Source organism: Balaenoptera physalus, assembly GCF_965194825.1.
Source record: "Balaenoptera physalus genome assembly, chromosome: 3".
Taxonomy (NCBI): Eukaryota; Metazoa; Chordata; class Mammalia; order Artiodactyla; family Balaenopteridae; genus Balaenoptera; species Balaenoptera physalus.
The window spans coordinates 168,049,222-168,073,862 of NC_138890.1; the positions used below are offsets into that span (position 1 = coordinate 168,049,222).

Here is a 24,641-nt window from a genome sequence, read left to right on the forward strand (position 1 = left end):
GAGCACCTGTTTTGTGCCAGCCGCTCTTCTAGGTGCTGGACACACACCTGTGAACAACAGAGGCCAAAGCCCCTTCCTCTTAGAGGTAATGGTCTGATGCTGATAGGATATTAGATGGTGAGAAGAGCCAAGTGGAGAAAGACTGAGAGAATTAGAGATGTTCTAGGGCAGGGTGGCCAAGCTCTCCACGATAAGGTGTCCACTGAGCAAACACCTGAAGCCGGGAGCCATTGCGGATGGACCTGGGGAAGGATGTACCAGGCAAAGGGAATAGCCAGTGCAAGGGTCCTGAGGTGAAATCATGCTTAGCCTGTTTGGGGAACAAAATGGGGCTTCTCTGAGATTGCATATCCTATTGTGGGGATAACAATACTGTAGCAATTATACAGAGTCCTTACAAAGATCATATGAGATTGAGATCATGCTTATCAGTTGTTTATTAGCATGTCTGCATGTTAAAAGGGCCCAATAAATAACTATCGTTACTATGAAGAATCATGATATCAGCCCGGCTCTACTGGGCATTCACATATACATACAATGAAAGTCATGACTCCGGGGGTCTCCCTTGACTGGAAGGGGGTAGGAGTGACATCAGTTCAGAAGTAGCTTGTGATACCAAGAGCTGTGAGAGAGGACCAAAGGCTGGGGGCATCCGTGGAGGGAGAGGCACATCCAGGTAAGAGGATCAGGAACGGGATCTTGAAGAAGGCAGCATTTGAGGGGGAGTTTAACGAAGTGCACCCGGACAGGGTCAGTCACGTAGGAGAACGAGGTGTAGCTGGGGAGGGACGGGCTGCATGTCGGTTATGGGTAAGTGTCCAGTGGTGCCCTGAGTCCATTAAGGTAGAGCTTAGGGCAGGCACCGGGGATGTACATGAGGTCAAAGCCACACGTGGTCTGAGGTCTGCTCTCCTGAGCTTGGCTCTAAGGAGGTCTGACCACATTCAGGAAGCACGGGGGAGCTAGGGATGGTTTTTCTGAATAGAGACTTTTATCCCACTTCTTTTTAATAAGGGTCCATGAGATTTTTTTGAAAGAATAAATTCACCAGAACACCTTGTAAGCTTCTTTTCACTTGGGATTAGGACCCCAGGAGTATGGGAATGACTATTTGAGACGATGGACATGGAGGCAAGGTGAGGGTGTGAGGAGTTTGAAGAGGAACAGATTAAAATAAGGACCCGATGCTGCGCAGTGAGGCCAAAAATAGATGGGTGGATGGATGGATGGATGGGTGGATGGGTGGATGGATGGATGGGTGGATGGATGGATGGATAAATAGATAGATAAAAATAAGGACCTACTGTAGAGCACAGGGAACTCTTCTTAATACTCTGTAATGACCTATATGGGAAAAGAATCTAAAAAAGAATGGATATATGTATATGTATAACTGATTCACTTTGCTGTACACCTGAAACTAACAGAACATTGTAAATCAACTATACTCCAATAAAAATTAAAAAAAAAAAAGGGACAAGTTCTTCAGCCCCAGAAATGAGCCAGCTCTCAGGACAATCTCCTTTTCCCTCGTTGAGAAACAGGCCAGGTAATGTTCAGCCAGATGTTTCTCTGGTCCTGAAGTCTAGAAACCCATCTTATTTTTTCAGTGCTGCAGATCACATGGACGGCTGGTAGAAATAGGAGTCTGCTGGCAAAATGCTTTTAGATAAAATGTCAAATCAGAGAAGGAAGTGTTAGGATGGGAAGAGAGACACGGAGACACACGCAGTCCTGCCTTGGTTGGTCATCTGGACTGTGGCTTCCTAGGGGGTCCCCAGCACCCAAAAATGAGAAAGCCTAGCTTGTGTCTGACCCCATGGTGTGAGTTTCTTCCACTCTTCAGACTCCGTGCCTCTGAACTTAGGGTCCATGGGACATCGATGGTAAAATATGCCTTGGTTTCTCGGCAGTGCTTACACATTTTAGGTCACCGGTGTGGATTAATTTGGGCAAACAGGTGTCTGTGGTAGCCACTCACTTTAAGTATCAATGATCCTAGTTAACCAATATCTCTGCCTTAATAAGTATGAGGCTTCTTTTAAACATTTTTTCTTTTTATCTAAGCCAGAGAGATTATGGAGAGACCAATAGTTTTAGTAGCTGTGAAAATAACCTTCGATAATTAATAACTCAAAATCTCTTAAAATGGAGTTCATTTGCAACCAAGCCTGCATCAAAATCCCTCCCACCACAATATTTAACCAATGTGCATTTTATAATTTTTTAAAATTTATTTTATTGAAGTATAGTTGACTTACAATCTTGTCAATTGCATTTTGTAATTTTTAAAAATTTGTCATATTTAGCCCATGTTATACATAATATATATGTTATGTATAATACATATTTCTGCTTATTATCTATATTCTAAATGTATGACAAAAATCACTATGCACACACCCATGTGTATGTATATATACATACACATATATGTGTGTGTATATATATATGTGTGTGGGGGGGGTAGTTTTATATATGGATAAGACTTTGCATTTGCCATGGGATAACTAAAGTGAAATACCTACAATCTCTAAAGGCTCATCTCAAGCAGATCTATTGATCAATATATGTATTTTTTGTGCTGTGTATTACGAAAGCACTGACTTTGCTACAAAGAAGAAAGTATCCTGAATTTTCCTGCAATCAGAAGAGGCAGAGCATTTAAATAAGTGGGTTTATGGGCTCCCTGAGGGCAGCTGAGCCCTCTGCATATTTCAGAACTCCTCACCACGCCTCATCTAGTAGATATTCAACAGATGTCTTCAACTAGCTATTATAAAGCTAGCTAGTTGGTGAAAGTGTTACATCCCATTGATAATTGGAAATCACCCTTAGTACAAAGCGAAGCATGAACACAAAGAGATACCAGGTTCTCCCCAAAGTGAGTGAAATACGAAAAAATTACCAACAGCTAACAGAAAAACTTGGCTCAATGGGTATTAAAAATCTGAAGGGTAAAATGCCTGTCCTCTCACCTCTTTGAGTTTCCCAGTGCTTTGGAAAGTGGCTTCCTATGTCTTTAGGTATCACAGTATTAACAGATGCCCAGACAGCAGTCTGTGGAATGTCATAGGCTCACCTGGAGAGCTAGCAGCTCCCTGTGTGTAACTCCAGAGACGAAAGCGATCATAAAAACAGACTGCTTATTCCATGGCATCTGTATATGCTAAGGACCTGCCCAGGAACCTGCAGGTAGAGACTTGGCAGCAAAGGAACCAAAGAAAACCATTAATGGTCTTGACCCAGTGGACTTGAGCAGCACTTCCAATTTCTATTTGCTTGTAAATATCTTCACACATACTTGATAGCATTGATTTTTCCTGTCTGGCTTCCTGGATGGTGCCTGGGCCCACGGGTGCCATGCTATTAAAGAGGGGGAGCCCGTCCTGATCTGGAATGATACCTGCCTGCATTCCTTGGTGTTTCTGGCTTCAACCCTAGCTCTCCTTGAATAGACTGGCAACATGTGAAAGGGGTCAAAACCTCCCCTAGGAGATAAGTGCACACATATGCGCGTGCGCACGCACACACACGTATTCATTTAGGTCACAAGCTCAGCTGGTTAGAATCAGATCATGCCACAGTCCCTTCTGTGGCTGAGTCAGTAGCTGATTGTGGTTGACACTGCCACACACAGACCCTTCACCTTGACAGTCTTCTAGCATATGTAGTATTTGTTCTGCACTGGAAGAATCAATACAAATTTCTGTACTAGGAAAGCACCGGTAACATCACTACTGTACCATAGCAATTGGTGGTTAGCAGTAACTTCTTTGGATAACGTTACAGACCAAAAAAAAAAATGGGTGGGAGAATTAATAGGCCTCATCAATCGTGCATTTATTAGGGAGTTAATGTTTTAATATAACTTGTATTCAAATAGTAATTATTCACGTGTAATTCAGTGACTAACTGGATTCTAAAACACACACATACACATATTAAAGCTTTTACCGGAAAAGAATCAAGGAAAAATTTTAGTCCTCGGAACTGTTTATTACACAGCATAATTCCTCTCCTCTCAAACTCCTTTTTTTGTATGCCAAGTATTATGTTGAGTAAAGTAATAAAACTTTAATAAAAGTGTTGATATACAGAAATTATAAAATGTAAATATAGAGAATGACTAATCTATGAAACAGCTTATTTGCCATTTTTCCCCCCAAAATTATGTTGAGAGTTAATGGTGTCTTTTGCTTCTGGAATTATCACTAAGGCCATTCCGTGGGTATTGGTGAAACATAGAAAGCAGTAGAAAAATGATACAGGGAGAATACATTTGAAGTTTGCGTTTTATCAGCTAAATATCAAATTTTTGAAAAGGAATGTATACATCTAACTCAGAATGTACAATCTGAGTAAAAGACCTCTCTTTCAGATGCTGAGATGCAGAACATCTTAGTTCAGATATTTTTCAAAATATTTAAAGCAATTTATGAAGAAAATTGCATACCTTAGCCTACTTTTGCCTGATACAACCCTTCTCCTTATCCATACATTGAGAATTTCCTCTGTGCCCTTTGATGGGCAAAAACCACATGCACAAAAATGAAAACTGAGCTTCAGTCCCCACAGCAGTCAGCTCTTTGGAAAGCAGAATGAAGATTTCCCATTCCTCCCAGCCGAAGTCTGTCTTTGCATCTCGATATAACAAAAAAGATGGGTCAGGAGCACCTTGTCCTGGATTCTTTTCTTGGAAAGATTCGTAATTGTCCCTAGCGATTGGGTCTGGAAGCCAGACTCCAGATGTACTGTTGGCACATTGCACTGATGGGGTAGTGAGAAGCATCTGTGGAGAGATAAAACGACACTCGTTGAGTGTTATCCGCCTTGTTGATAAAGAAGAGTATCTGTGTGGATGTGAGACTATCTCCAGGGCTCCAGAAGGATGCCAAAGTTGAAAACGTCTAGCAACCAAGATATACATCCATAGCTAAATCAGTAAGTCCTGGCTTCTCAAAGGGTGGTCTGCGGACCAGCAACACCAAAATTGCCCAAGACCTTGTTAAAAATGCAGGACCTCAGGCCCTTCCCCAAACCTGTTGCATCAGAACCTGAATGTTAATTAGGGGACTCGTGTGCCCATGACATTTTGAGAAATACTGAAACACACAGCTAGTCCACTCAGAGCTACTCTCTACCTACCCTGAGATAAGAAACCAAAAGCAGACGGACACCAAACCATCACTGTCTATCTTGTGTGTTTCACTAGTACTAGTACCACCTTAGACAAGTAGGTTTCCCCAGGCTCTTTGCTTGGAGCTGTGTGTGAGTTGACACAGAACATCATCCAGTTCAGTGTGGACAGGGAGCCACGTGACCCTGGACTGAAAATAAAAGTGGAAACGGTCCATCCTAAGAATGCAAAGATGTCCGACTCCACATCACTCATGCTTCATCGCCACTGTCTCCTCACTTTGTGCAGTCCTGCCTGTCACAAAAGGAACTGAACAAAAGAAGCCTATTTTTCTAACAGCTTGGGAAGAAATGCTTGTGGTTAGGGAGGAAAGACAAGGGGATAAGATCACGGGGGCACACTTACTGCTGCATCCTGACCAGGGATTTTGGCCTTTAAATTATTCTCACTGGAAAGTATTTGAGCCCCAATAGATGACAGTATTCATTTGGTAAAAGGTGAGCTAAAGTGTCATAATTATGATAAGTTGTATTGGAAACTTTATCAAGCAAATTGCAGAAGCAAATGCTTCTGCGTTTATTCATTGTCAGAGACCGTGTGAGCGTTCAAGTTCTTCGTGATAGCAGCAAAGCTATATTACGTTGGCAAAATATAGGATTTACGAAAAAGATGAAACAGGAGGAAATTTTTTGCTTTCCAAAACAGACTTATCATAGAATCATTTTATATCATCAGATGGCCTGTTTGTTACATTGAAATTATTAAGCTTCAGTACAATTTTACCACTGAATACAAATGAATTAATAATCTCCCTTCCAAACAAATATGGCTCGTAGCCTATAGTATAGGAAATGTGTCCATATATTTTAACATTTATAACAATATGAGATAAGATGTCAAACTAATTCAATGAATGATGATCATTTGCAATTGAAATTTAGTGCATGGACTTGACTCAAGATATACAGGAGATATTTGAGGGTCCTTTAAATACTGAAATTAATATGTGAATTGGCATAGGAGTAGGAAGTAGATTTTGGAATTTCGATTTGTGTCGAAAGCAAAAATCAAGAATAAATCAAGTAAGTATCATGGCGAGCATTTCTTACATCTAAGGTGTAATATTTGCATCTCTCGGTCATTTACTTAGAACCCATTTATGATATTAAAAAGTTAACCAAGATTATGTGACCTTTTGTATTTCTGAAAGTGCTTTTCCCAAGGTCATTTTTCTCCCAGGAGTTTAATGATAACAGATATCAAGCCGGACTTTTTAAGAAGTTCAAAGTGCACAAAATAACTAGTTCAAAGCCATAAACTCTCACAGAGGGAAGGCGTTCTGCCTACACAGGCCACGCTGCTTGGCCACGTCGCCTAGTGATGCCAGCATATCTGCAGGGAAAATACCCTGAAATCAGAGCATTCAGCAAGGAAGAGGTGCAGTGGGGATTTGCGAGGGCAAATCTGCTTTTATTCCAGGCTCTATGTGTCTCTATAAAAGTCCTATTTTGCCCTTCAAAGATGTGGTTTCACTAATAAATAGCAATGCATGAACTGATTGCACACAGAATTTTTTTTAAAAAACCCTGAATTCTTAGATTTTACTTTGGACTTTATGTCATAGCACAAGAAGGTTATAGCTCTTCTTCTGAAGACAGCTCTTTATCTCAGAAGTGAAAGCACTCAGCTCTGCCACCTGGTCACAAACTCATCGAGTCAGCTTGCTCTGGTCCACTGACCAGTATGTCATTTAGGTCCTTCTTTTCCTCCTTCCATTTCTTTGCAAAAGAGCATGTGAAACTGGCTCCCAAATTTGAAGAGAACAGGTCAATGGCAGTGTGTCCTTAAGAACCTAATATTGATATTTCCAAATGAAAACCTGCAAACATTTGTTTCTTTGCAAAAGCAAGTGAATTCACATTGAATTAGAGAGCCAAAAATTGTATAGTATAGAAATAAGAGAATGTGAATGGGTCCCAGTGAAAAACAGAATGAATTTGTTTCGTTCTGTTCAGTAAAGTAATTGGCATAATGTGGTAGTAAATGATATTATTTGAAGAAAGCAAGAAATGGTAAATTGAGGGTTGTAACACATTAGATATTGATTTCTTTCGGATATGCCTGTCTCCCCTCTCTTTGATTTATCTGGCACAGGGAGGCTGTCAGGGTGATTCCTGTAGTAGAGTGATGAAGCATGGGGTGCCCATTAAAGGCACCTCGCTGCTCCGTGGTTAGATGGACTGAGTTAGAATCTTTTGGGGGTTGTGTTCGGGAATCAGTGTTTCAAAGTCTCGCAGATGATTCTGCAAGGAAGAAATGAAGATTTGAGAACTAATATTCTAAGCAATGAAAATTCAAATGCAAATATATATATATGTATGTATGTGTGTGTATATATATGTATGTATTGTGTGTGTATATATATACACATATATATATGTATTTGAGCTGAATCTTTGGTCATGCAGTTCTCATGAGTTCCTTATGTGTGATCTCCTGTTGAATATTTCAAATCCTTTTGCTGAAAATATGGTTACTGTGATTGTGAAATTGTGAGTTAAAAAATATTTGTTCAGTTTTTATAATCAGTTGTGGTATGAACTTATAAAGAGTTCGTATACTAACTGGCATTTCTTTTAAAAGACAATATGGATTAAATAGATAATAAAATCACTTCTGTAAGTATTCTGAACTGACTCTACTACAGAGGGCCTTTGCTCTCACTGCTGGTCCCCTCTATCTGAGAAACACATGAATTCCAACACAGCTCCCTTAAATAGTCTTCTGCTGGAATGTCAGATCCTCATAAAGAACTTTCTTGACCACCGTATGAAAACAGTATACCCTCCGACACTGTCTACCCTCCCCCCCCACTTTATTTTCCTTCAGTACCTTTATCTCTAAATGTGATGACTGACTTATTTTCAAGGCCAGGGACCTTGTGTGTCTTAAGCATCATGGTGTCCAAAACTCCGAGAAGTTGCTCACTTAGTAAATATGTGTTAAATGAGTGAACGTATCAATCAATATGGATTAACTGGCACGGGTAAACGCTCTATGTAAAATCTAGCAAGTAGAAATTTATTTGCAAATCAGTCTAGAAGTGTTTTCTGTTGCTGGTCAAATGGAACAGAGCCTGTTGGATTCTCTCTCTGTGGATTGGAGGCGTGAGACAAGCAAGGCAGTGAGGATACTTTACCCTTTCAGCTTCGTAATTATTTTCCATGTCAAGAACTCCCTGCAAGTCCGTCACTGGCTTCCTTCTGGATCAGCAGATGTTTGTTATCTTCGCTCAGCAGGTTTAATTTATGCCATATCCCTTTCTAAAAAGGATTCCACCTTCTCTTGGTTATTTCAATCTTTCTTTCCCTTTGAACTTCATTCATTCCTTCATTCTTTACAATTATCCATTAAAAGGCACCATTAATTTTTTAAGAAAAAATAAAACCTTAAAATTTACATTTTCCAATAATACTTCACAAAATTATCCGTTTTTTTTCCATTCATAATATTTCACAATTAAATCTCTTAAGTTGTTTTTGATATTTTGATAGTTTAAATTATAGTGTTTGTGTTTTAGAATCAAAAGATGTATTTTCATGAAATAACAATTTCTTGATTCTAAGATTGAATGATGTGAGAATACCTATTTTTACGCTGCTTTATCAATTGCAGAGCCCTTCAAACAGATTTCTCTGACCTTGATCCTCCCACAATGCCATGTCATACAAACACATGTACTATTATTTGTATTTTTACACTAGAGGTAACCAGGGCTCAGAGAGGTTCAATGACTTGCCTTGATTTGCCCAGCTGGTTAAACACAGATCTGGAGCCCAAATCATGTCTCCCTATTTCACTTTGTTTGGGAAAAAAATGACACAAGAAAAGAGCAGTAGAATTACTACTTTAGATGCTATTTGAGTTTACTTCAAACTGCTGGACATTATACGTCTGTGCTCCTAAGGCCCCCTTTTGTGTGCAGAATCAGGGGGGCAGCCATGCTTTCAAGCTTCTGTTCCCCGAAAACTGGGTTCACTTCTTGGTGGGTGTCGAGCCAATAGCCACAACCAAGCCAAAGAGCAGGGAGAGGAATGATTTATTACTTGCAGCAAATAAGGAGAACACAGGGGATCTTTGCCAAAGCAGAGTCTCCCCAAACAGCAAAATTGAGGACGTTTTAAGCTAAGGGTCCATGCATATTCATGAGGGGGCTTGAGCAGAGGAGAATTCAGCATAGAATTGGGGCACAGGTTGACAGAGGCCAAGCTTTAGCTGATTGAAGTCAGGAAGGTCAGCGTCATCCTTCCATCCTCTACCTGGGTGAGGGTTTTAGTTTCTACAGAACTCAAAGGTATACTGTTATGTATATCCCTTAAGGAACCAGGACCCTGCCCCAAGGCTGCACTGTTGTTTCTTGAATGCTCCTCCCTTGTTTCTGCATTCCCTCCCTTAAGATCACTAATTACTGAGACCTGTTCAATGGCAAGAACTGTAGCCAGGCGTAGATCACAAAATGGCTTAGGCCAAAATGGATTCTCTTCTGTCAAGAAAGCCATCCCTGGTTCTCTTTCTCCAGGGACCCCCTAACCTACCTGCTTACACTTCTGTGTAGGAGTTACTCTTGTAAGTGGTGGTGCTGGAGTGAAGGTACCTACAGAGCTCCAGGGGATGTCCCAGGTCTAGGGCCCCTCTACTCTCCAGGGTCCAGTCTGCCCTCTGAGCCCCTGGAGCCCATACCTCCATCTGTTACCCAATGCAAGTTCCTGTGCCCGACGCACAGTGAGGCCAAACAAACCCGAACGTCAGCGATTGGATCAGAGAAAGGTTTATTGCAGGGCCAAGGCCAAGCAAGGAGAATGGGTGGCTCGTGCTCAAGATACCCCGAACTCCCTGAAGGGTTTCAGCAAAGCATTTTTAAAAGCCAGGTGAGGGAGGGGGGTCACAGGGTATGTGATCGTGCACAGTTCTCTGACTGGTTGATGGTGAGGGAACAGGACAGTTAACATTATCAGTCCTTGGGCACCTGTAGGTCTTGGGGCTCACGGTCATCCAGTAGTTAATTTCTTCCATTTCGTGGTGGTTTTAGCATCGTAAAACAACTCAGGAAGCGTGCCTCAGATACTGTTATCAAGGTACTTCAGAGAGGAGCTACAGCAGAGGACATGGCGGGAGGGGTCTGTCCCAGGAAGACCCCATAGGGTGCTGCTCGGTTACACATCTCTGCCACAGAACTGAACCTCTCCTCTCACCTCCCATCACCAGCACCACAGCCGAGTGGCCAGGAGTGACCAGTTCTGAGCCATCTGAGCTTCCGAGTCAGCCCTAGCAGCAGTGGGCCAGTGACTGAGGTCCTAGGACACATGGTAGCTCTTGGGCAGCAAGTGTCTCAGGCCTGTTGCTGCATCAATTTGCTGGTTCTTCCCAGTCCTCCGGGGCTCCTGGACCTGCAGGAGGGCCTGGCCTGCACAGAGCACCCATGGGGTTGTTACACTACCTTTCAGCCCTCCTGGCTCACAACCTCTCTTAGCCTGTAAGCTGAGCATTCACGCTTCAGATGTGAGTCTTCAAACCCATTGATTTCAGAAACGTACTATATATGAACACTGCCAGGGCCTGGGCTCTCTAGACCCAAACTTTGTCTTCTGAAGAGGAGAAGTAGGACGAGTAAAAGCATATGATAGCATTGAAAGGTTAACATTGGATGCTGGAAGCGTTGTGGCAGAAATTGGTCATAAAGTCTGGACACAGGTATTATACTTGCATGACCTGCGTCTGCAATGGCGGGGGACCGGTTGATGCAGTTGGGCTGGTCCGTGGGGTCTGCTTTCCCTTTTCTCTTGGGCCCATCCATGTTTCCATTGCCCTTTGTCACACTGCTGTTCTGAGCCCTCAGCTTGGTCAAGGTGAGGCTCTCAGAATTGTTCTCCACCAACATAATTGGCCTGGACATCCGTGACATTTTAACGAAGTCAGAGTTTCTCCAGCATTTTTTCTTGTTAACATTGTTCCAGTTTCTGGCGAAGATGCAGATGTTTACTAGTGGTGTTTTGAGTCCAGTGTTACGCTGAGCACTCACTGTCAAATAGACCGTGATGGTAAAAGAAAATTACTACTAAAGAAAAGCGTATTTTCTTTTTGTTCTTGTTTTTAAATTGGAGTATAGTTGCTTTACAATGCTGTGCTACTTTCTGCTGTGCAGCAAAGTGAATCAGCCACATGTATACATATATCCCCTCTTCCTTGGATTTCCTTCCCATTTAGGTCACCACAGGCACTGAGTAGAGTTCCCTGTGCTATACAGTCAGTTCTCATTAGTTATCTGTTTTATACATAGTAGTGGATATATGTCAATCCCAGTCTCCCAATTCATCCCACCCCCAACTTCCCCCTTGGTGTCCATATGTTTGTTCTCTACGTCTGTGTCTCTACTTCGGCTTTGCAAATAAGTTCATCTATACCATTTTTTTAGATTCTACATATATGCGTTAATATACGATATTTGCTTTTCTCTTTCTGACTTACTTCACTCTGTATGACAGTCTCTAGGTCCATCCACGTCTCTGCAAAGGGCACAATTTCGTTCCTTTTTACGGCTGAGTAATATTCTATTGTATATATACACCACGTCTTCTTTATCCATTCCTCTGTTGATGGACATTTAGGTTGCTTCCATGTCCTGGCTATTGTAAATAGTGCTGCAGTGAACACTGGGGTGCATGTATCAAGAAAAGTGTATTTTCTTTGAATCAGCAAATATATACACCATCTCATGGATTTTGGAGCCTATTCAGAGAAGAGGTTGTGTGAGATTTTTTTTTTTTCTTGAAATTGCCCCAAATAAAACAGGCCTTGTTAGTCGGGGCCTGATATGTTCTTTCTTGAGCAAGAGTGGTAGAGGGCATGAATTCCAGAAGTTTCACTTTTAACCTTTAATTCCTTGCCCCTCTTTTTTCTCCTAGTTCTGTCTCTCTTCCCATTAACTGTGCCCACCCAGCCACGAGCAACTAAAACCTGACCACAGTGAATAAAAGGAGTGCAAACAATGCTTGGTTTAAAATGCCTTATCTCAGCTCTATGCATAATGCTTAAATATGCAAAGGTATTTTGCACAAGTGTCTCCACAGGGAAACACTATGAACTTACAGTTCTGTCAAAAGCATGCTAATAAAAAAGTGTAGTATACTCTCCAAATGTTTAATAATTGTACTATTGCATTTTTCTTAATACCAGCACATAGAAATTCTGCTATCCACAGAGGTAGGCCTTATCTTAAGATTCTTGCTCCTCGCCTAGGACCCTTGGTCATTAATTTCTGATTTATGATACTAATAAAAATTTCCTAATGCCCAGTAAATGCTTATAAGAAGAGGATTTTCACACATACCCTCAGCTCATGTCGCCACTTAAAAGATCAGCAGATCCTTTTACTGTTCATCGTTGGATATTTTTAGCTGCTTAGAATCGAGGAATGGTGATAAAGTTACACCTCTAAATCTACCAGGGATGGATAACTTTTATTTAACTATATGACATTTGGATGTAATGACTGTTTCCTTGTTTTTTACACTTGTAAGTTCTTGGCAATATTATCAAAACCTTCAGAGGTAGAAAGAACTGACAGCAGGAACTCGAGGCTTATTGTACTTAAATAGATTCCTGGAAAATACGAGCATGTGATAATATTCAGTGTGATGTTGGCATTTGATAAATCAGATGCAATGAACCTAATTATGTAAAACAGTTATTTTGAATCTATCACTCATCTGAACGCTCTCTAAATCAGAACTTATTTAATTACTAGCAAAGGGAAAGGTATGGAACTTGCCTACTTGATTCCCTTCCTTTCCTTAAAACATTCAGTGATTGTTATCAAGACTGAACTCATGGAAGTCTTAGCACTGCCCCAGTCCTTCGGAATTGCTCTGTTCTCTGTTGATTTAAATGTAAAGCAGCCTGTGTAAAATATACCAGTAAAACATTTATCTGTTGGCAATTTCAAAACTTTTGAGTGGCTTTGTCCTCAAATATACTAGACAAGAATATCAAAATCTTTGGGGTTAGATCATTCTGAAGAAGCAGCCCAGTCTTTGAGCACTGAAGATGTTGGCTTTAAGGTGGCCACCGGTGAAGGCCGGGGAACAGCAGGACCGAGGGAGAACTGTCCACAAACACAACCAAAATCAAGGAATTCCAACGCCCTCTAACTTTAAGCTGGAATGGAGGGCTCCCAGTTGGGACTATTCAAAGGCAGTTGACTGTTAAATCCCAGCGTGCCATGCGGGTTATTAGCTTTGGAGAGTTAGCTGAAGGGTCTTTGCTAAAATCATCTGTAGCCTTGTTTGGGTTTCGTGTGTGTCCTGTACTCACCATTGTTAGATAACCGTCTCTCCTTGATGCCCCTTCGCTGTCCCTAGATGTCCTCCACCCCATCTGTCCCCGTGGAGATGATTCTCCTGGCATGTCTACTCCTGTGACTCTGGCTTTCCCTCGGACGAAATATTCGGTCTCAGTCAACGTCTTCTTTTTCGTGTGTCAACTCAAGCTCTTAACCCTCTTGAGAGTGTTTCCTCTTGCGCAGAGATTCCCTGGCCCACAGCACTGCTTCAAAGCCACACCTCTTCCCACACAGTGCAAGAAAGAAAAAAAAAAGACACAAATAAGGATTTACGAACACTACAGGCACATGCTGTGTAACCTCGATTTATAAATTAAACCAGTTTGTGGCAACCATTTGAACTGTTTCAGAGGAAGGTAGACTAAATGCAGATCCTTCAATTTGGAGGGTAAGAGTAAAGGAAAACGTAACTTGAAAAGCTTTTTCTTTAAAATCTGCTTCTCTCAGGGATTTAGACTACTGTTAAGTCTGAACATTTTGGTTCATTCATCGTCCAGGGAAGAACTGCTGATGAGAACAAATTCTGGTCCACTTTTCAAGAACAGCATCAAGACGGCTTGACTTGCCACCATGGCTTGTGCATTTGCTCATCGTTTTAAATGAGAATTCCTGTTGTAAAATTTCAGGTGCAAGGACTAAGGGATAATAAAGAGCTTTTTAGGTTTGACTTCAGTCTGCCTGATTGCTTTAGTGAGGAAAACTGCTACATTCGTTAGGCTGGGAAAAATGCTGTTTCACTGGCCCTGTTCAATGAGGATTTATCTCAGAATCATTATCATCCTTATACAGAGATCAGGTTTGGGAGCAAAGCAAGGCAGCTGGGTGATGCAGATAAGCTGATTAGCTTGACCTCTTGCTGCCATTCATTTGATTTCTGCAGATTTCAACATTCCTGTCCCCCCCAAATTCAAATATGTCTTTGTTCAAACAAGTTCTGTTTGAATGTCGGTCGGGTCTTACTGTCTCCTTGTCCATTCCTTTCAGCTGGGTCCCGGGCCTCATACAGCAGCCAGCACGGCCACCTGGGCCCGGAGCTGCGGGCCCTGCAGTCCCCAGAGCACCACATAGACCCCATCTATGAAGACCGCGTCTATCAGAAGCCCCCCATGAGGAGTCTCAGCCAGAGCCAGGGGGACCCTCTGCCGCCAGCACACACGGGCACGTACCGCACGAGCACAGGTGTGTACTCAGGACCCCTGGTGGGGGACCTGTCCACAGAGGGTGGGCCTGACCACACAAGGGGGGCCTGTCCACAGTGGAGTGGCCTGTCCACAGAGGGTGGGCCTGTCCACGGAAGGGGGGCCTGTCCACAGTGGAGTGGCCTGTCCACAGAGGGGTGGCTTGTCCACAGAGGGGTGGCTTGTCCACAGAGGGTGGACCTGTCCACAGAGGGGTGGCTTGTCCACAGAGGGGGGCCTGTTCACAGAGGGGTGGGCCTGCTTGGAAGCTTAAAGAACACGCCCTTGTGAAAGGTGTGTGCGTGTGTGTGTGTATGTCCTGTTTCCTCAGAAGCATTATGATATGACCTGCTTTTCTCATTAATATTTGTGATGAGGAGAGAAACCAAATACGACTCCACTTTAGCTCCCTGAGTAGACTGTAAATGAAATAAGTACAGGGGGGTTGTCAGCTCATTTTGTCACACAGGCAAATCGAAGGAAGCAGTACCAATTTTTTGTACATCATTATTAACGTATTTAATGAATATAACTACTTTAGGAAAGCACAGTCACTATACAGGACATATAAAGGCATATGCCTCATGCTGGTAAGTGTTTTTTTAATGACACAGTCTACCTGTTTGGCAAGCTTGGTGGGAAAAAAGCATATTTACTAAAAAATGTAGCGTATTTTGTAAAGCCAACTGAGAATTTATTTCATACACACTATTAGGTTGAATCATATGAAATTATTTCTGAAAAGTCGGTTATTGGCAATTGCATATGGTTCAGTCAACTGTATAGCTTTCCTGGATTAAATATATATTTTGAATTGACACAACCTTAGGCCACGTGAAGAAGGACAAGTGTCTTCCAGAACATGAAGCCATTTGCAAAATAACTGGTTAAATGTCATGATTAAATGTGCTAGAGCACATTTATCTTAACTGTAAAATCAATATCATTAAGAAGATACTGAGAATTGCACTTCCTGTAAATCCTCCCGTGGCTAAGTTAACTTAGAAAACAGTATGCTGCCGGTTTGCAGACAGTCGAGCTGTCTCCTTCATTTCTAATGATACACATTATCCCGGGCAGGGGCCGAGGTATGGGGACGCGGAAGCTCCGGTCCAGGCCTTGGCACCGGGCACTGCATCTTCAGACTGTCGTAACTTCCAGTTCCCAAGAAGTAGATCATAGCAATTTTGTTAAACTACATTATGATACTAAATTATATGTTTTGAAATCCAGGCAAGCTACGTTGCTTTTCTAACTGATTATTGATATTTACATTTCAGTATTTCACTGCATCATAGGAAGAAAAGCACAAAATACTCCTTGATTTTACTCGACATTGTAAATGCCCTCCAGTGTTAATAGTACATATCTTAGTTTAGGTAGAAAGAATACCCATTTATTCTTCTGTCAGAGTTTCTCTCACCTTCAGCCTGCTAAATCTACTCCAGTCTGAGGCTGGGCTATTTTAACATTTAGCTTGTTGCATATTATTAACTAGGGTAATTTTATTTCCACCCACTCCTTATAAAAGACAAAGATAACAATCTTGGTGACATTCAATATCTAATTTGAAGAAAAACTGACAACAAAAGGGATTATGTTGATTCTCTGTTCCATATTTATAGGCTTTTAGAATTAGCTCTCGTTGATAAACTTCTGGAGGTTTAATGAAAAATTAGCTACAATAGGAAAAAAATGTTTCATTCATCGATCGTAAATTAAGGACCAGGAATGATGTTCACACTTAAAAAAAAAAAAAAAAAAGAACAATGACAACAACAAAAGTAGTGTTTTCTCTAAGCCTGGGGTTGGCAAAGTATGGCTCACAGTCTAAACCCAGCTTGTCACCTGTTGTAGTAGTGCTTGTGCGTTAAAAACGATAATCACATTTTTATTTATTTATTTATTTTTAAAATGTATTGGGTCTTTGTTGTTGTTCTTAAACTCATTTTTAATTAATTAATTAATTTATTTATTTTTGGCTGTGTTGGGTCTTCGTTTCTGTGCAAGGGCTTTCTCTAGTTGCGGCAAGTGGGGTCCACTCTTCATCGCGGTGCGCGGGCCTCTCACTGTCGCAGCCTCTCTTGTTGCGGAGCACAGGCTCCAGACGCGCAGGCTCAGTAGTTGTGGCTCACGGGCCTAGTTCCTCCGCGGCATGTGGGATCTTCCCAGACCAGGGCTCGAACCCGTGTCCCCTGCATTAGCAGGCAGATTCTCAACCACTGCACCACCAGGGAAGCCCGATTATCACATTTTTAAATGGTTTGCAGTCAAAAGATGGATAATATTTGGGGATATGTAAAAGTCATATGAAATCCAAATTTCAGAGTCCATAAACAGTTATTGGAATACAGCCCCACCCTTTTGTTTCCAGATCATCTGTAGTTGCTGTCACCCTGCAGCCGCCCAGTTGAATAGTGACAGAGACGATATGGTTGGTCAAGCTGAGAATACTTACTTACTGGCCCTTTACAGAAGTTTGCTGACCCCCGTTCTAAGCCATCAGTGGAGAGCCAGGCTGAATGAATAAACGAGTGTTTTTCTCCTCTCTCTCCTCTGAGAGAAGGCAGGAGTGTCCTCTGAGTGCTTCAGAGGGGACAATCTGTCTGCCCAGCCCTTTCCCAGTAATAGTAACCTCTGCCCTGGCCGAGATCTGTTGAGGTGTGCCATCCAGATGCCCAAGACCCTCCCTGCCCGCATCTTTGAACTTGAGGCACTTTTGAGGAAATATGCTGATTTCCACAACACTATGGAAATTTCCAGAAGTGCATGGGGTGGTCTCTTGGGGACAGGTGGGGAGAAGCCACCTCTCCAGTGCCTAAGCATAAAGCCACAAGCCCTCTCTCCCTCACACCTGCTCAGGTTACTCCCTGTTTCTATCCTGAATTCATTTCTAGTACTTACCCTTTCCCAGCTAACCCTGCACCTCCAGGAACTGTCTCTGTCAGAACCCACGTGTTTGAGAAAATGCTTTTAATACGGGTATATATCTCTCACTTATAAATTACATACATATTATACAATAGTATTAAATTATATCTAGTAAAGGCAAGATTAAACTTCAATAAAGAAACATTTTAAGATCGCTTTCCCAGGAATTCCCTGGCGGTCCAGTGGTTAGGACACCGTGCTCTCACTGTCGGGGGCCCCGGTTTGATCCCTGATCGGGGAACTAAGATCCCACAAGCCATGCGGTGCGACCAAAAAAATAAAAAATAAAGTTAAAAAAAAAAAAAGATTGCTTTTCCATATCCAGAGGGTTATTTTTCACATCCCCTGTGCTATACACACCCCACACTTAGTGCCACCACTGGTACAGACCTTTAAGAAGCTTCCAGAGTCAGAGCAAATACCCTAATTCCTTGGGAGAAGAGGACAGGTTCTTACGAGGCCTGTTAGACCTGAACTGTTCCGGGGTCACTGGCTTTTGGCTCAGATCGGTGGCCGAGGTGACTCTTCAGCCTTACCTCTCTGCTGTGAAGTAAGGCCACTGGCCGGGGGTCCTTCAGTTCCATCTGTAGAGCATTTCCAGAGGATACTTCCAGGAGAGTGGGGCAGGGGAATTGAAGGCCACTTGCTGCTCTTGAGGGAATCCCCACTTGGGAGTGAAGTCAAGTGTATTGGCCTTAACAATTTGGGAATTCCTAGATGGTGCCATAGCATCAAGCAGGTGAGACAGAATGACAAAGCATATAGCACGTCGCCACTTTCAGCGATGGTTCTCAATGCTTTGAATGTATTTACTAATCCTCAGAACCGCCCTATGAAGGAGGTGCTATTATGATGCTCACTTTACGCATCAGAATACTGAGGCACAGAGATGTTGAGTAATCTGCCCAAGGTCACACAGGTTGTATGGAGCCAGTCTTTAAACCTTCACACCCAGGCAGTTTTGCCCTGGGACCTGGGTTCTTAACAGTCATCTTGGTTGACCCTGCATTTGTAAAAATCATCATTCAAAAACGAAATAAATATACACCCATTTTCATCTAGACAGCGTCAGGATTTCCTGTGTCCTGTGTTAATCAGATAATATCTGGTGAAGACAAACCACGTGCTCGATGGGCTTCGGGTCCAAAGAAGCTTAAACCAACTCCTTGTCCTCACGCATGCTCATTTTAGTTTCAGAGAAGGACCTAAAATAGGAAAAAATAACTGGTAACGGAAGGTAATATATTAAAGGCTAAATGAATATTCCAGACAAAAATGAAGACAGAGGATTAAGAAAAGCACCAAAAAAAATAGAACATATTCAAAATTAAGCAAGCAGGATCATTACAAAAGAGAAAAGGACATCCCTCAACTGGTGACACCGGACTCAGAGGCTCAAAAGTAACTCCTTTGAACGGTCAACCATTCAAATTAGTTTCTTGGATGCCTGACTCACTTGCTTAGATTGGGCACAAATTCAACTAAATTGAAATAATTTTACTTACTAATATGTATTTTCCTCTCACAGGAAAAACAGGGAAAAAAAAAATCCCGTCTTCTTTATACAATTGCAAAATTAAAATGACCTTATCTGTTAAAAAAAAAAAAAAAAAGCACAAAAACAACACATACTGTCGTTTCTTTCCTAGATAACATGTAACTCAAGACTGCACTATACACGATTCTTGAAACCCTCCCAGGTCATCCTTTAGTTTCTCAGCAGGGAGTGGGGCTGTGGAGTGGTACCCGCCCTTGGTCCCTCAGTGCTTCAGCTCTGCTTCCACCTGGCTCAGGGTCCCGGGCATTATCTCCTGTGGCCACTCTTCTCTCCCATCCCTGCTCAGGCCCATGCTGACCCCATCCCTGGGCCTCCCTTTCCAAACACCACTAAGGCCATCCTGAGTTATAGATTGTGCTAGAGCTGAGAGATACACCGAGATAACTATACCGAGAAGAGCAGGAAACAGCTGTAGTCCTTGAAGATGAGACAGATTGAAGCTCCCTAAACTTCCCCTCCAAAGGCGATTTCTCAGTTAGCTTCTCCCCCTATACCCAACCTACCGCCATCTTTTTTCCCTCTCTCTGTCTTGGCCACCATAGTTACCCTCTCACCCCTGTTACTTTATTATGAAGACTGATTTAGATCCCGATTCAGACAAGGAGCACAGTCTACCTTTGGGTGTTCAATAAAGGTCCTCGAGCCTTTCCCAAACCAAAAAGCTTCCTAACCATAATGTCAGAGCCTTACGTACGTGCATTTGTATACATTTGTGTGCGTGTTAGAGAATCAGGGTTGACAAATCCCACTTCTCCCCTCTCCCGCTGCAGGCTGGTGGATGGTAAAACATACAACAGGGTTCACAACTCACACACAAGAAATCAATCAGATTTTATTCAGCTGGGCCAGAACTCTGTGGGCCACGGCTGTGCCAGGGAGCATGGTCTGAAGAGGGTCTTCTGCCCGCACCCCAGACCTAGCTCTGACCCTTCCTGCTCAGTCACCCCAGCCAGTGCTGGACAATGTCAACTGAAAAAACAATGCACAACGTGAGAGATGTGAGTTAAGTTTTATTTGGGGCAAAATGAGGACTATAGCCTGGGAGACAGCATCTCAGATAGCTCTGAGGAACTGGTCCAAAGAGGCGGGGGGGAAGGTCAGTATAGATGTGATTTTGGTGAAGGGGGGGTACATGCAATCGAGCACATATTTTTGGCAGAAGGTTTCTGCTAGTCACAAGGAGCAGACGTCACCTTTAATGATTTTAGTGCTTTTCTAGATGTGAGGAGATGTAAGAAGTGGGCTCATAAAATCTTCCCCTGAAAGTATCTAACTATCTGAAGACCTGTTCTGCCAGTTTTGCCCAGAGCACAGAGTGCATCATTCCTCATCTCCACCCTGAACTCCTTTTAGGGGGTGTTGAAGGTCAGCGGTCACAGCAGCTTGTGATTTCATCCCTGTAGAGGCAGGTGGCAAGTGCCAGCTTTTAGTTGGCAACAAGAACCACAGACCATTTCCCGCACGCAGTCCCAGCAGAAGGGAGCGGGCTCGGAGGATGACCCCCCAGCCTCCCTGGGCCCAGATGTGACTTTGTAGGGTGGCAGAGACAGTAGAGCAGCTGCCCCTGGGGGCACCAAGACAGGACTGAGACAGGAGCCAGCATGATGGCCCCGGAGATCTAGCAGCATGAGAGAACATAAAAGGGTCACTTCCTGAATCAGCAGTGGTCGCCACCCAACAGGGCTCCCCAGAGGGGACCCTCTTATCAGATGCATCCGTGCTGTCTCCCTGGGCAAGGAGACAGGATGCTCTGGCTGCAGCAGAAGACCAGGCCACTGAGCGGTGAGTGGGGCAGTAGAGCGAATATCCCCACCTGCTCTTCCAGGACCATCCACCCAACGTCTGAGTCTTTACTTCTTGCACAATGAAAAGTTAAAGAGGCACACTTTTAATGAGGGCGTCGGTTTAAATAAAACGTACCTTTTGTCCAGGATAAGGCTTGTCCAAACCAGAGCTTATATAATAAGGAGCACGGCCAGACAAAGAACTTGTGACTCTCATGGATTTGCTTATGCTAAAGTCTATTAAGATGACACAGATTTTTATTTCAAACTCAAACATATCAATGACTGTCAACTTAGGAGTCATTTGATGAACGTAAATACTTGACTCTGACAACCCCCCAAACACATCTTTCTAAACTAGCAAAAATGGCCAACATCGGCTGGGTTGATAGTCACATGAATTTCCTTTTGGATAAATGTGATCCTGAGTGGAGAAAACAAGCTTTCTGTGATGAATGTGTCAGCTTCTAATAAAGAATGAATTAGAGTAGGTACGCTGCAAGGAGAAACCCTGCTAAATATCCTTATGAGGTTGACAAATATTGCAACATAACAAGAAATAAGAATGGGATGAAAATATTTGCCCATATGGAGAAAGCATTTTTTAAAAAACTTAACTTTCTGCACTAATAGCCAATACTTCATAAAGTTATAGAGGGATTACATAGAACCTTCATATTCATAAAATTTTATTGCTATTCTTCAATAAAATATAAATAACATTTTCAATGAAATTCATCTTTTGAGTCCACAAAAGGTGGAATATTAACAGTTTATTACTTATTAAAGGCTGCTACTTCAAATTGTAAAAATGATTGCTTCCCACTGGAGCAAGTCAAATTAGATCCTCCATAACCTCTTAGTTAAAATTTTTACCTCTTTTAAGTCTAAAAAGTCAGGGGCACATGATTACCCAACTGGAAATTTTTAATGAGCCCAGTGATAAATATCATCTTAAAACCAAGAAGAGCTTCCAGATGCTTACCTATATCAATTCACCTAAAATGGTGTAAATACAAAGTCTAATTACAGCTGAAGGAGAACAGAGTGTTTGCTGGTAGAACAGTCAATACAATTTAGAAGCAACAACATGAACATCGGTAATCAACATCAACACTAATAATAATCCCGCATGAAATGCCTCTCCCCCACAAAAATAATGACATATGAAGTTAAAAGATGATGTTAAATTTACCCTTGAATATTTTTCCATTGAGCTTAGCTTGGATCAACCTGTGCAGAGTGCAGAAAATTGGAAGACATGTATAATTCAGTTCTAGATGATAATACTACTGGGAATATAGTAGATTGGGTGGTGAAGGTTCCTCATCCCTGAAATGATAGAGTTGTTATTATTTAAGTAATAACTTTAAAGGTATATAGGCCATGTTTTTGGACCCATTGTCACCTAAGCCATTTTTATTTTCTGAGCTTGCAGAAGGAATGTTATTTAATCAGCTTATTGTTTGCTTACTTTGTATTCTATAAAATGTGTAAAAGTATTTTATGTTTTCATATCTCTATGTACAAATATACATAAAAGCAAAGATAAATAATCCAAAACAAAAATAAATGTTTTTTCTTTTTTCTGTTGAACCCTACTTTATATTCCATCCCCCAAGTTTCTTCATGTGCCAGAGTCTTGTATTTTATACTGTTCTCCTTTTTTTCCCATTGTCAGTAAATAATGCATGTGACCATCTATCCTCATCAAAATAGAATGTTTGCTTTTATTAAAAAGGATCTCCCTTCCCTTCTTTCAAACAAAATACAACACATAAAACATCTATTTATTTTTCCCTTTACGCACTAGACCTTTATTTGTGTAGCTCTTTGGAAAACAGATAATTTCATGAACAGCATGAAAAAGTGAAGTGTCAGGTCAACTGCTGAAGAGGCTACTTTTAAAATCTCCCCGAAGAGGCTACTTTGAAACTCTCCCCAAAGAGACCAGCAGTGTGATTCACTTGAGTTGGAAGAGCTTATTGAGGGGAGAAGGGGCTGTTTGCAGAGCAGGTGAGAAGAGAGAGGAGTGTTTACAGAGCTGATAAAAGCACCTTTTACTTCAAATGTTTGCCATAAGAAAGTTCAGTTGAATAGAGTAATCCTCCAAGGTGGGTGATTTGGTCAACTGAGCTCTAAAACTCAAATGAGAGAAAACGTAGGCCATAACGTCCTTTCGGGTTCCTCCGTGCCGGCTTACGAAAAATCCGAACGCACTTTTTGGCCAACCGAGTATAACAAGACAGAAATTAAGGGAAAATTTGTGCTAAAGTCTTTTAATCGTATGATCAGTATCGGCTTATCTGTATTAATAGAGAGCCACAGTCTACATCAAACACACCGCAGTCTGAACAGGCAAGGCAAAAAGGGAGAAATCAGTTTTAACGTGTTGAAATCATTCTTTTACCTCATGCTTAAAAAAATATAAGGTATTACATTGTTACATTACCGATGGCTACTTTGAGATCTCTTAGTTTCTCATGCATTTTCTTCTATGTGATCATATAACCTACCCTTTAAAATAGTGTATTTTTCTCCCCATTTGTATTGCGATTTTGCATTATTTTCCTTGCATTGATCAGTCTCTAATTTATTTGAATTTGGCAGTATCAGTTTGAGTTCTAATTTTATATTTTGAAATTCTCATCAGGTACTCTATTTATTGTGACCTAAAAAAGTTGAAACGTATGGCTTCAGGAATACTTCTGAAAGGCCATTTGTCAAGTGACAGAAATGTGATTGTGATTTTTTTTTTCAAATATGATCTTTCTGGAAGTTGTTTACCCGTCTTAAATTTCATAGTCCACCGTCTTTTTTCTTAATATAGTAGTATCACTGATTAAACGAAGACTCAAAACACTTCTTTAAAATAAAATTAAGATAACTATATGTATCATATTCTTGATTTTCCTATAAATGAACAAAGTTAGATTTTTCTGCATATCTCAATAAATTCAATTAAATGAGAAATGGTGTAAATTAGTTAGCCCACCAAGGTGTAGTAGTTTTTTCCAGTAGAATATTCAGATTGTTGATTCCTATTATAAATCTGTCTCTTCTCTGTACTTTTGGTAGACATTACCCTTAATTTTAGGGCTCTCATCATTTTTCTAAGTTTTCTCACTGTGTTAGGTAATTCAGTAATACACATATTTGAGGTTATAAACCTAGTTCAGCTGATAAACCTGTAAGCATAAACTCTGGAAGCAGGGTGCAAGGGCTTGAATTCCTCCTCTACTAAATATAAGGCAAACTTGGGCAAGTCATATCATCTCTCTGTGCCTCAGTTTCCCACCTGTAAAGTGAGAATGACATGTTTATTCTTCTATAGAGTTGTTGGACAAAATGTGAGTCCACACAAATGAAGTGCTTACAGGAGCTATAAAGTCTGCTATCCAGTGGCAAGGGCCTGTCACTCCAAAGCAATATGTACAATCCCTTTTCTAATGTGAGCTCATTTCAGCATTGTTAGGCAATAATAATAGCTCATTTGTTTAACATTTTGCACATATTAGGCATTAAACGATTTCATGCATTTAAAGCAAACAATGATCCCACGGGGTCATTGTCTTCTCTTCACTTTACAGTCAGGAAACTGGAGCTTTGAGAGCTCAGTTTCTTGCTCGATACAAACAATTGACCAAAA

At 41.6% G+C, this 24,641-nt stretch overlaps 1 protein-coding gene across 1 annotated transcript in view; it reads left to right on the forward strand.

The window, feature by feature from the left end:
* The window catches only part of CTNND2 (catenin delta 2), a 943,287-nt gene that overhangs the window by 533,261 nt on the left and 385,385 nt on the right, over positions 1-24,641 (forward strand). Inside the window, exon 8 of the mRNA XM_082458356.1 lies at positions 14,526-14,720. Within this exon, the coding sequence (XP_082314482.1) occupies positions 14,526-14,720 (195 nt within the window). The remainder of the gene's footprint in view (positions 1-14,525; positions 14,721-24,641) is intronic.